The sequence below is a fragment of the Zingiber officinale genome, chromosome 4A, assembly GCF_018446385.1.
Source record: "Zingiber officinale cultivar Zhangliang chromosome 4A, Zo_v1.1, whole genome shotgun sequence".
NCBI lineage: Eukaryota > Viridiplantae > Streptophyta > Magnoliopsida > Zingiberales > Zingiberaceae > Zingiber > Zingiber officinale.
This window is the reverse complement of record NC_055992.1, coordinates 122263163-122276514: the sequence shown is the minus strand read 5'-3', so window position 1 is coordinate 122276514 and position 13352 is coordinate 122263163. Positions and strand designations below refer to the sequence as shown.

Sequence of the window (13352 nt, the reverse complement as noted above, 5' to 3'; positions counted from 1 at the left end):
AAATTTATATAAGGAAATGTGAAATTTTTTAAATTCAAAAAATAAAAAAATAAAAAAAAAAAAACACTGATATTGTGCGCGACGCGCACAGTCGCGCACAATATTAATACTCATGAGGATTGATATGCTGGCGCGCCTGCACAGTGTGTAACTGTGCGCGCGCAGCATATCAATCGCGCGTTTTTTTTTTTATTAGTTTTTAAATAAAAAAATAATTTAAAATTTTCACATTTCTTTATATAAATTTCTAATACATTAATATATCCCCTTAACATATTACAATATTCAATAAATACTTAAAATAATTTTATTTTAATTTTTTTTTAAAACTAAATACTATAATCTAATTGGAAAGCCTAAACCGCAGAGGTAAAATCTAAAAAAAAAAATAACTTTAACACTATAACCAAAACCTGAACCATAGAAATAAACTCTTAAAATAGTTTAGGGTCATCAAAGTGAATTGTCATGCATAAAATAATCATATATTTAACATATTTATAAAATACCTATTAAAAAATAATAAATAATAAGATATTCATTGATCATTAAAATTATGGATTTTCTCAAAGAAAAAATAATTTTTTATGATTAGTAACATAAATAAAGAAAATTAAACTTCATGGATCGAATATTTTTTGTTTATCAAATGTATTTGATTAAATGTTTTAATTTCATAGTAGGTTAGAAAGCATTTAATTTTTGATAATATACTGTAATATTAGCCCAAAAGTATATTATAATATATTTTTATGTTTTATTTGAATTAGTAAGTCAGACGTGTTTGCTAGAGCTTCTACTAAGCGTTTTATTAAATTCTAATTATATGGAAATACTTTTAAATATTTGTGAATGTCAAAATTTACTTCAACAATTTTTACTCAAAAGTTAATAGTAAGTGATCCGATGATAAGGACGGAGAATCTTTATTGGCGGAGGGTCAAACGATACGTGGAGACCAACGGTCAAGGAAGTCAACCCTAAGGTCATGTTGAACAGACAGAGGTCATGCCGAGCGGACATCCGACCAAGGGTCTCCCGGACCGGACGAAAGACAGTCCGACCAAGGGTCGGGTTTCAGACGCTCAAGTAGAGTCTATGGGCCGAGCGGAATGCTCGGCCGAGCCGCATGACAATAAGGCACAATTCCATCCGAGCACAGAAGCAGGGCTTCATCGCCCAGGCCAAGGTAGGCGCATTCCCGGAAACCAAGAGCGCTGAGCGGCGGGTCCGCTCGGCCCGAAAGCAGGTGAAAACGCTAGGAGACAAAAAGGACAGCTGGTAGCTTCATCCTCGAGACACCTGCCGCCGACAAACAGCATGGTCGGCGGCCGGAGCAGACAGAGTATCGTATGGTGGAAGTTTCCACCGTCACATCAGGGAGATGCTCGGACGATTACGGAATGACGTCAGACTTGCTTTTCTGACACAACCCTACTAAGGTATATTTGGGGAAGCGTGCACGCATCGAGCGTGCCCGCGCCTCCCCGGGGTCCTATATAAGGACCCCCAGACTTCGACGAAGGTATGCAATCTTGATCACTGTAGCCACAGTAACGTTACTCTACTTCTTCGTTGCCTGACTTGAGCGTCGGAGGGTCGTCGCCGGGAAACTTCTCCCGGCTCGGTTTCTTTGTAGGTCCGCTGGAGATCCACATCACCAGTCGAAGGCAGCAGAGAGTGCTACGTCCCTAGCGTTCGTCGACTCAGTGCTCAGACAGGATCAGTAAGAATTTGACATTTTTTCTCGCTTATGTTTTTTTGTTTATGGTATAAAATTAAAAATTGATATTTATATCCTTAATAAATGTATCATTTTATTTAATTATCATCACACTTTTGACCTAATTTCTCTCACTTCCCAAATCATTTATCAAATTTCATTCATATTTTATTATAAGTATTTATTTTTTAAATAGTATTTTATATTTTATATTTTATATAATTTACATTTCCAGAAATATATATATATATATATATATATATATATATATATATATATATATATATACAGGGATGCTCTGCTGCGGACTAAATCCTGCGAACCGCTGCGGACTGCCCTCGTGGCACAGTCCGCGTCACAACCATTAACAGCTCCTCTTTCTTCCTCTTCCTCACTTCTCGCCACGATTTTCTGCAGTGCCCTAGCTCCTCTTTCTTCCTCTCCCTCCCGACGTCGCCGCATCTTCCTCTTCCTCCCGACTTCCTCACCCCCTCGCCCAGTCCCTGCAGAAAATCGCCAACCTGTGCCCTAGCGCCTCTTCCTCCAGACCTGTGCCCTAGCGCCTCTTTCCATTCCCTGTGCCCTAGCGCCTCTTCCTCCCAATGCTGTTGAGACCCGCCGCAGAGACCCCCCCAGAAGCCCTCCTCTTCCTCCCAACGCTGCCGAGACCCGCCGCAGAGACCCCCGCAGAAGCCCTCCTCTTCCCTCCCTGCAGAAAACCGTGTCGATCTGAAGTGCAGAATCGCAGCAAGCCGTCCTCACTAGCTTCCGTATCCCTTCATTGCCGGTAAAAGCTTATTTTTATAAATTGAGTTATCATTCTTTGAAATTAATGCCTTCAAATTCATATGGGCTAGTGATTATTTATTCGGAGTGTTTAGCGTTTTTAGGTTTGTAGAGGAATATATTTTCTTGTGGATCGTATTTTGGATTTGAATCTTAAATGCTAGATAACAGTTGGAGTGTCAGATAATTCTTTTTGTTAGGGTCTATGGAAGTTTTTTTTATGTTCATCATTAAAATAAAATGGAAAGTATTTATGGAAGTCCATTGAAATGTATTGTAGTTGAGATTTTAATTTTAAATTCTTTAATTATTCGTTATAGTGTTTAATCATTGTCTCACTTATAAAGGTTGTTTTATTGTTAGGGGTGTAATCGAATAATCCAAGATGAATTATAAGAGGCTTGAGCTCGGGCTCGGTTCATTATCTTTAAGTTTGAGCTTGATTCTAGTTTGATTCAAAATTGGTTCAACGCAGCAGAATTATTTATACTTTGTTGCAGTAGAAAAAAGTTATTTGAAAATTGGTTATCTGTTTTTTCAAAAAAAAATTAGTGTGTGGGAATTGAGCCATGCCATGTTTTTAACAAAAACCCCCAAATCTTGTTGTGGTTGAAATATCTTTAAATTAATGAATTTGTTGTTTTTGTTGTAAAGTTTAAAACACGATTTGAATCTTTGTTTTGCTTCTGTGTTATACTGTCATCTATTGTCAATTATGTATACTGTCAATTATGTTTTTCCTATCGGTTATGCAGGAAAATTGCAAAACAACGTTTCCTTTTATCAACGAATGGTAAATCATTTTATTTTAAGTTCTAATATTTTATTTATAAAAAATTCTGAATATTGTTTTTATGTAGGGGAAAACGTATGTTGTATTTGTTGGATATAATCCGGGTATTTATGAAACGTGGATAGAAGCATCAAGTCAAGTTATTGGTTTTAAAGGCGCCATACATCAATCATACAAAAGTAGATTGGAGGCACAACAAGCTTTTCAAGTGCACTTGGACAAACAACTTTTGAGCTCTGAAAAAAAACCTAAGTTGAAGGATACATTAAAAAAAAATAGAGCAGCTTTCCAATTCCTAGTTGTTGTTATTGTTGGTGTTATGTTTTATTTTTTTTTAATCTGAGTTCAAGTTGAACAATGTTGTTGCAAGTGGTGTATCAAATTTAAAACATATGTTATGTTATCTTAATATGTTGTGAAACCTATGTTGTTGTTGTATGCTTCAGATACTTGCTCTCTTTTGCAATCTAGAATCATTATGCTTACTATTTCTTCTTATTGTAAATTGTATTCTTCATTTCAAAATTGTTGTTGGTGGTGGAGAGCATCCTCCAAATGTTTTTTTTATGAGCTATTTTGCAGTCCCTCCAGATGCTTCTTTACTTTTGGTGCATTTGATTATATGTTTCAGCAGCATTATAATTGTCCAATAGAGATTTGGAAGAAATAATCAGGCAATACAAGCACACCTAACTTGCATTTCAAAACCATATATGTAACAAATAAATTCGTCTCCGAGTGGATTGAATGTCAATTTAGCACAGTTGTATTCTGATCAGGATTCTTCTGATGAACAACTGATATTACTCCAATGATAGTGTATATCATGTGATTACAAGAAACAATATCTATTCTGAAAAAATATAAATAAAGTTACAGAGGATGCCGAGCAAAGATTCTTGAACCAGATTCTTGAACTCCTAGAAATGCATCTTATATAATTGAAGCTGCAGCAAAGATTCTTGAACCAGATTTTCACAGCACTACCATGGGTGGATTTCATTCTTTCAGGATGCCTTTGAAATCGCTAAAGGACAGTGAATCCAATGGGATCATAGAAACACGTAGGAATATATCAAAACAGATAGAATCATCTGGTCAGAGAGGGCTTTGTCAGAGAGGGCTCGGTAGCTCGTTCTGTAACGCCCGAAAATTCTCAAAACTATATTAGAATTATGCTACGATTTTTCTGGAATTTTTAGATATTTTTCCGGAATTTTCCGAGTAGCTAGAGTATTTAGTTTATCATGTTTAGAACGTTAGTATTTACATGCTAGAGTATTTTTCATGTATCTAGAGCTTGTGTATGTGATTTTTGGCACGAATCAGTGCTGGAAATCAGAAATTATGATTTCGTTTCAGACTATCAGAACCTGGATCGGTCAGCAGACCGATCCAGTGCCCTTCCTTCTCCTGGATCGGTCAGCCGACCGATCCAGATGGATACAGTAGCCTACTGTATCTCCCTGGATCGGTCAGCCGACCGACCCAGCATCGAACAGAAGGCATCCCAGCGTCTCCAGGTGCCTGGATCGGTCTGCAGACCGATCCAGACACACCTGGATCGGTCCGCAGACCGATCCAGCAGGGCACCGAATCACGGCAAGTTTGATCGATCCGTGGATCGTAGCCTGATCGGTCCACAGACCGATCAAGCGATTCCCGGACCGAGCAGATCGTTTGATCGATCCGTGGATCGTAGCCTGATCGGTCCACAGACCGATCAAGCGATTCCCGGACCGATCATGATCTGCTGAGCTCTCGGTTTGCTGAAGCTTCTGCTAATTCTTTTTCTTCCTCTTGAGCTTTGCTGAGCCGCATCCGAAGTTCCTAACACGGTGATCCTACATCTCTCAGAGGACGAACCTTAAAAAGTTCAAAGAGCCTGAAAGATGATACAGGTCCTCAGTGGAATGGAAGTTCAAATGAGTCCCAGTCTTCTGAGATCAATAGGAAGATTACTCTTTTGATCAATTCATTCAATATATATTCCTTCAGAACCTTTTGCTCTGTAGTCTGTAGCTACTTAATTACCACTTTTTACAATATAGTGAATCATTAAGTAGACAAATTCAAACAATATACTGAATCATTAAGTGGACACTGACATAAATTAACATCAAATTAATAATGTTGCAGAATAATACTGTAACTTCAAATATTGTAGGGCAAAATTTTAAATCCAATGTAAACATGACAGTCTGAAGCTACAAGTTTCAGAATATGAGAATATAAAACTAACAGTCTGAAGATACAAGCTCCACGCAAACATGACATGGAAGTAAAGATGCAATGGAAAATAAAACAAGATCAAGCTCATCGCTTCTTAGAGACATCAATAGTTTTCCCCCTCCTTCTAGTAGTTTTTGTGTGCTGACCGCGAACTCGGAGGCCCAGTAGTGTCAAAGTCGTTTATGATTTTTGCAAAAAAAAAAAAAAATGAGGCCCTTGTATAATAATAGAAAAATGCTAAACTTTACTTCTTTGGAGACTACTAAACCTATGAATTGGTTTCAGACCATAAGATGGATAGTTTAAGAGTGTCTTCCCTTAGCTCAAGACTTATAAAGGAGGAATGGAGCATTAATTTCTGTAGTTCTGTACGAAGTGAGGCCTGCAACCAGTCTAGAAATTGGCATGCAACCAATCTGGAAATTATGACAATGAGCAAAAGTTGAGAAAATTGGTACAGAACTTGGCATGCAACCAATCCATCAGTTTTCATTTTCTTTATCCGTGATTATCTAGTTATCTATAGCAAGCTATTCTTGCCAATCATGATTTGCAAGAAAATTCTCTCTGTTGATGATCATGAATCATACTTGAATGATAGTGATCACCTCTCAGTGCAAAACCCATATAATTAGAGATTACATCTATCCGCTGGAGTATACATCTTATCTTATGGCAAACCAAATCCATTTTGTGTTGAAGATTGCTGAATTCATTTTGAGCAAACAAGAATACAAAAAAGTTTTTAATCATACCGTTGCTTCAAATACAGCCATAGTACAATGAATCATTACTGTATCATCCTAGTGCATGTTGTTAGAACCTGCAACAATAAATACAATTATTAACTTTATTTTCTCAATGAACCACTATAATTTAACATATTAAAATTTTAATAGTACCTGCTATAGATGTCAAATCTGGTTCATACGTGTCGTCAACAATATTATGATTAGTATCTTCAGTCGATCTGATAATTGACACATTGTCATATTTACAAAATGTAATGACATAAATGTATGTTTGCAAGTCAAATTACAATAAAAATGCATCATTAATCAACACATACCCCCCTTGTTGCAAATTTGGACAATTGCGCTTGTCATGTGACACTCCTCGATGTCCGCATCCATGACATAGCCTGGAATTTGAGGTTGATTTCTCCTTTGATGATTTCAATCTTTTCCCACATCCCTTTGTTCTTACTGAAGAAGGATCAATAATGCCAAGACCCTCATCCATAGATTTGTTCTTTTGACTTTTATCATTGCATGTTCTACTAATATTCATCTCTTGAATTTTGTTATAGATAGAATCGAATTGTTCATCCAAAAAGGTTGTCCCCTCAGTAGTCAAAGATGCATCATCAATTAATATTGAAGCTTTATAAGATAACCTCGAGTGTCTCGACATCAAACACCTTTCTGGATCTGGATCATTAGTGTAATTTTGCTCCCCCAAAGCATATATTGCTCCAATTTTTGCATCTCGTGTCCATCGTTTGAGTATATATGTATCAGGCAAATGAAACACTTGGTTGATACGAAAAAAAGCTAGCATATGTCTGCATGGAATGCCCTCAAACTCAAATTTCTTGCAACTACACGATATGTAGTCTCTTTGTTTGTCATGCGTGAGCACTCTTGGTTTCGATGAAGAAGAACTTTGAAATTTCATCACATGGTAAACCACTGAGTCAACTCCTGTAAATGTTTGTTGCACATAATAACCATGGCTCTCGCTGATAAGCCATTTCTTTTTTGTGTACAATTTAACCATTTGAGTTTCCATTGGCCAATTTGTCTTAATTTTCGGATGCTCATTCATGTCAATATGATCAGCAACTAACTCATTGTGTCTTTGATGTCTCAGTGCTCTATTAAAACGGGTGATAAAATCCATTAGTGAGTTCTTATTTGAGACATATCTCTTGAAAAATGCATGTGAGCCTTCAGATCTTTAACTACTTGACATTCCAGCACAAAATAAATGGCTAAAATATACTGGCACCCATTTGTGTCGTAATTCATACATCAACGATAACCAATCATTATTCTCTAAGTTAGCACACTTGATAGCTTCTTCCCATGACTTTTCAAAATCATCAGGTGTTGTCGAATTTGCAATGACATTCTTTAAGCTTTGATAATGATTTTGAAAAGTCAAAGGGTTTAATTTTTCTGAAAATTTGTTCAGTATGTGCCATAAGCAATATCGATGTACTGTGTGAGGGAAAACTTGTGCAATTACTTTTGTCATAGCAGGATCCTGATCAGTGATGATAACACTTGGTGGGCCTTTAGGCATGACTTCTATGAACTTTTTAAGCAACCAAACAAAAGAATCAACTTTCTCATCACTTAGAAACCCACAACCAAATATAATTGTCTGATGATGATGGTTAACTCCTACAAAAGGTGCCAAAATCAAGCCATATTTGTTGGTGTTATATGTTGTATCAAATACAACTACATCACCAAATACATTATATGCCCGCCTGGATATATGATCAGCCCAAAAACACCTACTAAATCTATTATCTGAATCAGTCTCATAATCAAAGAAAAAAGCAGAATTCTTCTCTTGCTCAGATGTAAACAACTCGATCAGTGTTTCAGCATCAATACCCTTTTGCTCATCTCTTAGATTTTTCTCAAAATTTCTAATATCTTTTTCTGTACAGCCTACTCTCTCAGGTCCTCCATACTCTATCTCCAATATTCGCATTTGTTGACAAGTTGGTACATTGGCCTCTGAAAATTGTTTCGTCAATGTTTTCTTTGCTGCTGAAACATTACGATGTGACCGTAGCAAATGCACCTTGGATGGAGTAGAAAGTGGATGATTATGGGTTTCTATAAAGTGACTAACAACCCAATTAGGCCCAGTTTGTTTCTTCACAAATGTAATATTTGATTTACAACCAGTTCTAACTGCACCACGTGCTCTTTCTTTTGTCGGTTGATCAACTTTTGTATGTTTATTCCACCGCATTAGATCTGTATGTCCTTCTTTAAAGCATACAATTTGTTTCCACGTTAATTCATTTGTGATCTTATTTTTCTTGCTCGTGTGCATCCTTGAACTAAACCCAGCTTCTCGTGCATATTGATTATAGAATGAATATGCCTCCTCTAGTGATGAGAATTCCATTCCAATTTTTGGCTTTCGATTATCTGAGACTTGGGGAATATATTCCTGATCATCAACTCGATTTTCTTCCATTTCTGGACACCCTCACATTATAATTGACAATAGGTAATTAGATAAACAAATAAAAAATACAAATTATTGCAGATAATGTAAAACAGAAACAAAAACAAAAACACTATGTAAACAATAAAACTATTGTAACAATATGATGACATTTGCAACATAAATAAAAATAAATTGGATTGTAAATAATATTGTAAACAATATGATGAAATTTGCAACAGAAATATAAACAAATTTGATCGTAAGTTAATTTTTAAAACTAGCTCCAACAATAGGCATTCATCATAATCTTGCAAATTATCATAAAATAAGAGAGGGAATTTTAGCATACTGATAGCTAAAGAACTCTATCAATTAACAACAATTTATAAAAAAACTGATAGCTAAAAATCTAGATGTGAAACTAGTAGGATTTTCTCTGGTGCACTTGTACCCTTAAGGTTGCTTTACTTGTCAACTTTTTCCAGAGTTCCTATGGAATTCATAAACTCAGATTGGGAATCATTGGGCCACTTTTCTTCAACTTGATGTTATTATTCTATTTTTCCATGCAACTTGATGTTATTATTCTATCATTGGGCCACTTTTCTTCAATCATCATAACTTTTCTCCTTCTCTTAAAACTGGTAATTGTTTCATCTCAAATTTAATTACCATATTGATGTAATGTTCAGTTTTGATTCTAGTCATAAGATCTTAACCAGAAAATAAGATATGAAAAAACAATGAAGAAATCCCAAGAAGAAATCTCCATTCTTCTTATCCTTACAAACAATAAAAATGTTGGTCGAGTATCTCATATCTGCATACTAAGCATCTCTTCATAATCCCAAGAAGAAATCTTTTATTCTACCGGTATAATATAGAATCATAAATCAATTTATAAAAATAAGCTTTTACCGGCAATGAAGGAATACAGAAGCTAGTGAGGACGACTTGCTGCGATTCTGCACTTCAGATCGACACGATTTTCTGCAGGGAGGGAGGCTGCGGCGGGTCTCGACAGCGTTGGCAGGAAGAGGCGCTAGGGCACAGGGAGGAAGAAAGAGGCGCTAGGGCACAGGTCTGGAGGAAGAGGCGCTAGGGAACAAGGAGGGTGCGGCGGCCTGTGAGAGGTTCCACTCCTTGCTGCGATTCTGCACTTCAGATCGAAGCGGTTTTAAGCAGGTCGGTGGGAAGAGGCGTTAGGGCACAGGTTGGCGATTTTCTGCAGGGACTGGGCGAGGGGGTGAGGAAGTCGGGAGGAAGAGGAAGATGCGGCGGCGTCGGGAGGAAGAGGAAGAAAGAGGAGCTAGGGCACTACAGAAAATCGTGGCGAGAAGTGAGGAAGAGGAAGAAAGAGGAGTTGTTAATGGTTGTGACGTGGACTGTGCCACGAGGGCAGTCCGCAGCGGTTCGCAGGATTTATTTTTTAAATAGTATTTTATATTTTATATAATTTACATTTCCAGAAATATATATATATATATATATATATATATATATATATATATATTTGTGCATTTTGTCAATTTTTTTATATTTTTATATTTTATTAATTTTATGTATTTTCAAACATTCATGTTATAAAAAATAATTTTGATACAATATTCAAAATATAATAATAATTATATAAACACATTATTGACTGTGCATTAAAATTATATTTAGATAATTAAAAAAGATTAATTTATATATTTTAAGGATATTAGTGTCATTTAAATAAAAATTAAACTCGAAGCAATTATTTATTGAACACTCAAATTTTATCTTGTATTAACTTTGGACTTCTATTTACAAACATTCCATACTTTAGCTTCTTACTAAGTTCAAAATAATCTTTATAAGAAACACTTTTAAATAAACAAAATCTCTCCCAAATACTCCCTTATTTACAACAATTCCCTTGATTCGCAAGCTTCTTCTGTTATTGAGTTTAATGGTTTGAACTTCTCGATCTTGACTTGGCACTATTAAAAGAAAAGTCCACTGCTATTACTTATTCAAATAGTTAGAAAGAAAAGTTCAAATATAAAGTATGGGAATGATCTAATACATAAAGCCTTATGTTTATGCGAACAACATTAAGACTATCATTTTTATAAATAGAAAATGCAAAGAAATATTTGAAGTTTATGGAAGAATGTTTTTTTGTTAGGCTTTATCTTTATGCGAACAACATTAAGACTATCATTTTCATAAATAGAAAATGCAAAAAAATATTTGAAGTTTATGGAAGAATATTTTTGTCATGCTGATAAGTCACTTGCGGTTACATTAACGCCATGACTCATGACCATTAGGTTTGATGGGTCACGTAATATGCAAGAGCATACCATTGAGATTAGGGGTATCAAAAAATGAACTCGACTTGACGACCCGACTTGACGATTTGACCTGAATCGTCCGAAAAAGATCAAGTTCAGGTTGGGGGTTTAGAAGTTTGGGTCGGGTTCGGGTTAGTCGGTTTTCGGATTAGAAATTTTCGGGTTAGTTTGGGTTGACTCGGATTGACCCAAATTTAGGTTTTAGTGAGTTTTTAAGGTTAAATTAAATTTTATTTTAAAAATTATGATGTATTTATATATATCAATTTTAATGTTAATATGATAATGATGACGTGTGGAGATAAAAATAAAGAATTATAGGAGAAACAACAACAAAAAAGGTCATTTTTAATCGGGGTTATTTAGGTTATTTAGGTCGGGTTCGGATTTAACATTTAAGTTTAAGAGTTTCATGTTCAGGTCATATTCGAGTTCGGGTTGAAATTTTTTATAACTTTTTTTAACCCGACCTGATGAGAGCAGATGCAATCCAGAGGATGTACCGCTATATTGATTGGTTGATTTGAATGAACCCCACTTTTTAAATAGATAATATCCATCCAAATCAACCAGTCACCTTTTATAGCCCATCCTCTGGTCCGTAAAGTGTGGACCAGAGGATCCCGCCTACAACTCCATGCACCCGAATTAATATCCCTAATTGAGATGACTAATATTACAACAAAATTTAAAACTTTCTCATTGCCTCTTGAATTTGATGTTTTTCAAATTAATTATAATATTATTTAAGAAAAGTGGAATGTTAATGAATTGATATGCAAACTTATTTAAGAGGAAAACAGACTTAATAATTTGGGAAGTGATTCTATCAACTTTACTATTCAAGGAGCTGGTAAAGTAGTAAAAGCAAAAGCCAAAAGTTTTAGTACCTTCAACTAACTTGAAGGTTTTTCAATTGAAGAAAAAGATCATCTGGTGTGTGTAAACTTAAAACCTCAACATATGGACTTAAACATGCTTTAAGACAATGGTATATTAAGTTTAATAATATCATTATATCTTTTGGTTTTGAAGAAAATGTTGTTGATCATTGCATATACCGAAAGATCGATGGGATCAAAATTATTTTTGAGTCCTATATGTCGATGATATTTTACTTGCTACTATTGATTTAGACAAGTTGCATAAGACGAATACTCTGTCTTTAAGAATTTTGAAATGAAAGATATGAGTGAGACATTCTATGTGATCGAAATTGAATATTCCGTGATAGTTCATAAAGACTGTTGAATTGTCTGAAAAAACTTGTATTAAAAGAACTTCAGAGAGATTTAATATGAAAAAATGTTCTGCTATAATTTATCTAATTCAAAAAAAGAATAAATTTGGTCTTATGTAATGTCTAAAGAATGATATAGAACGAAAACAAATGGATCCAATTCCATATATATGTTTATATTGTAGGAAGTCTAATGCATGTCTAGTCTTATGATATATAGAAAGAAACATGTTATATAATGTACAATCGGTATAATCGACATTTAGTGTTCTATTATTCTAAGGTGATTATGATGTTTTAAAAGGATGAATTTTTTTATGCTTAAAGGTATAATGCATCCTACTAAATGCTTTATGTTTAATTTATCCAATTTTAAGCCAAATGAGAGAATGTTAGATAATAATTATTATATAATATATATACAGAGTGTTGATACACTATGGACGTTTCACCGTGCGCTCGTTAGGGGTGATCACGGATCGGGTTGGTTCGGTTATTGGGGTAAAAAACTATCCGGTCCTACTAGATCAGATAATGCAAAATTGGGACATACATCCGGCCCTATATCCGACGGTTCTTATGTTTCAGATATTCGATGGGTTATCAGTTATTTGGATATCCGACCCTATATCCAATGAAATATAAAATATAAATATAAATATAACAAAAAAAAAATAATTTTTTTTAAAATGATAATAGACATTACTCATTACACGTTATAGCAGCTAATCGGAAATAACTATTACAACGTGTAGCAGCTTATCGGCAGTAGTTACTACAACGTGTAACAGCTTATCAACATTAGTTGTTACAAGTAGGGGTGATCGGATCGGGTTGGTTCGGTTATTGGGAAAAAACACTATCCGGCCCTACTAGATCAGATAATGCAATATTAGGACCCTACATCCGGGCCTATATCCGGCGGATCATTTTTTTTCGGTTCGGTTCGGGTCGGTATAAGCGGGTTGGTCGGTTTGGCGGATTGACTGCTCACCCCTAGCGCTCGTGCACACCCACCGATCTAGGCGCCTGAATTAAATCCAGGCACACCTACAT

General features: G+C 35.4%; 1 protein-coding gene across 1 annotated transcript; it reads right to left on the bottom strand.

Annotated features, from left to right (window-relative positions):
* Positions 1 to 5740: 5740 nt before the first annotated feature.
* Positions 5741 to 7234, bottom strand: LOC121973609 (protein FAR1-RELATED SEQUENCE 1-like). Its single transcript, XM_042525003.1, has 4 exons — positions 6604 to 7234; positions 6437 to 6504; positions 6290 to 6357; positions 5741 to 5927 (listed from the first exon to the last, which is right to left on the bottom strand). Exons 1-3 carry the CDS (start codon positions 7209 to 7211, stop codon positions 6338 to 6340), a joined length of 696 nt encoding a protein of 231 aa, XP_042380937.1. The 5' UTR covers positions 7212 to 7234; the 3' UTR covers positions 5741 to 5927; positions 6290 to 6337.
* Positions 7235 to 13352: the final 6118 nt, after the last annotated feature.

Excerpts from the sequence above, each read along its gene's own strand:
- LOC121973609 (XM_042525003.1), bottom strand. The coding sequence starts at position 7,211 with ATGAAATTTCAAAGTTCTTCTTCATCGAAACCAAGAGTGCTCACGCAT. Across the intron at positions 6,505-6,603 it reads CCAAATTTGCAACAAGGGGG|ATCGACTGAAGATACTAATC; the intron begins GTATGTGTTGAT and ends GTCAATTATCAG. Across the intron at positions 6,358-6,436 it reads AGATTTGACATCTATAGCAG|GTTCTAACAACATGCACTAG; the intron begins GTACTATTAAAA and ends TTATTGTTGCAG.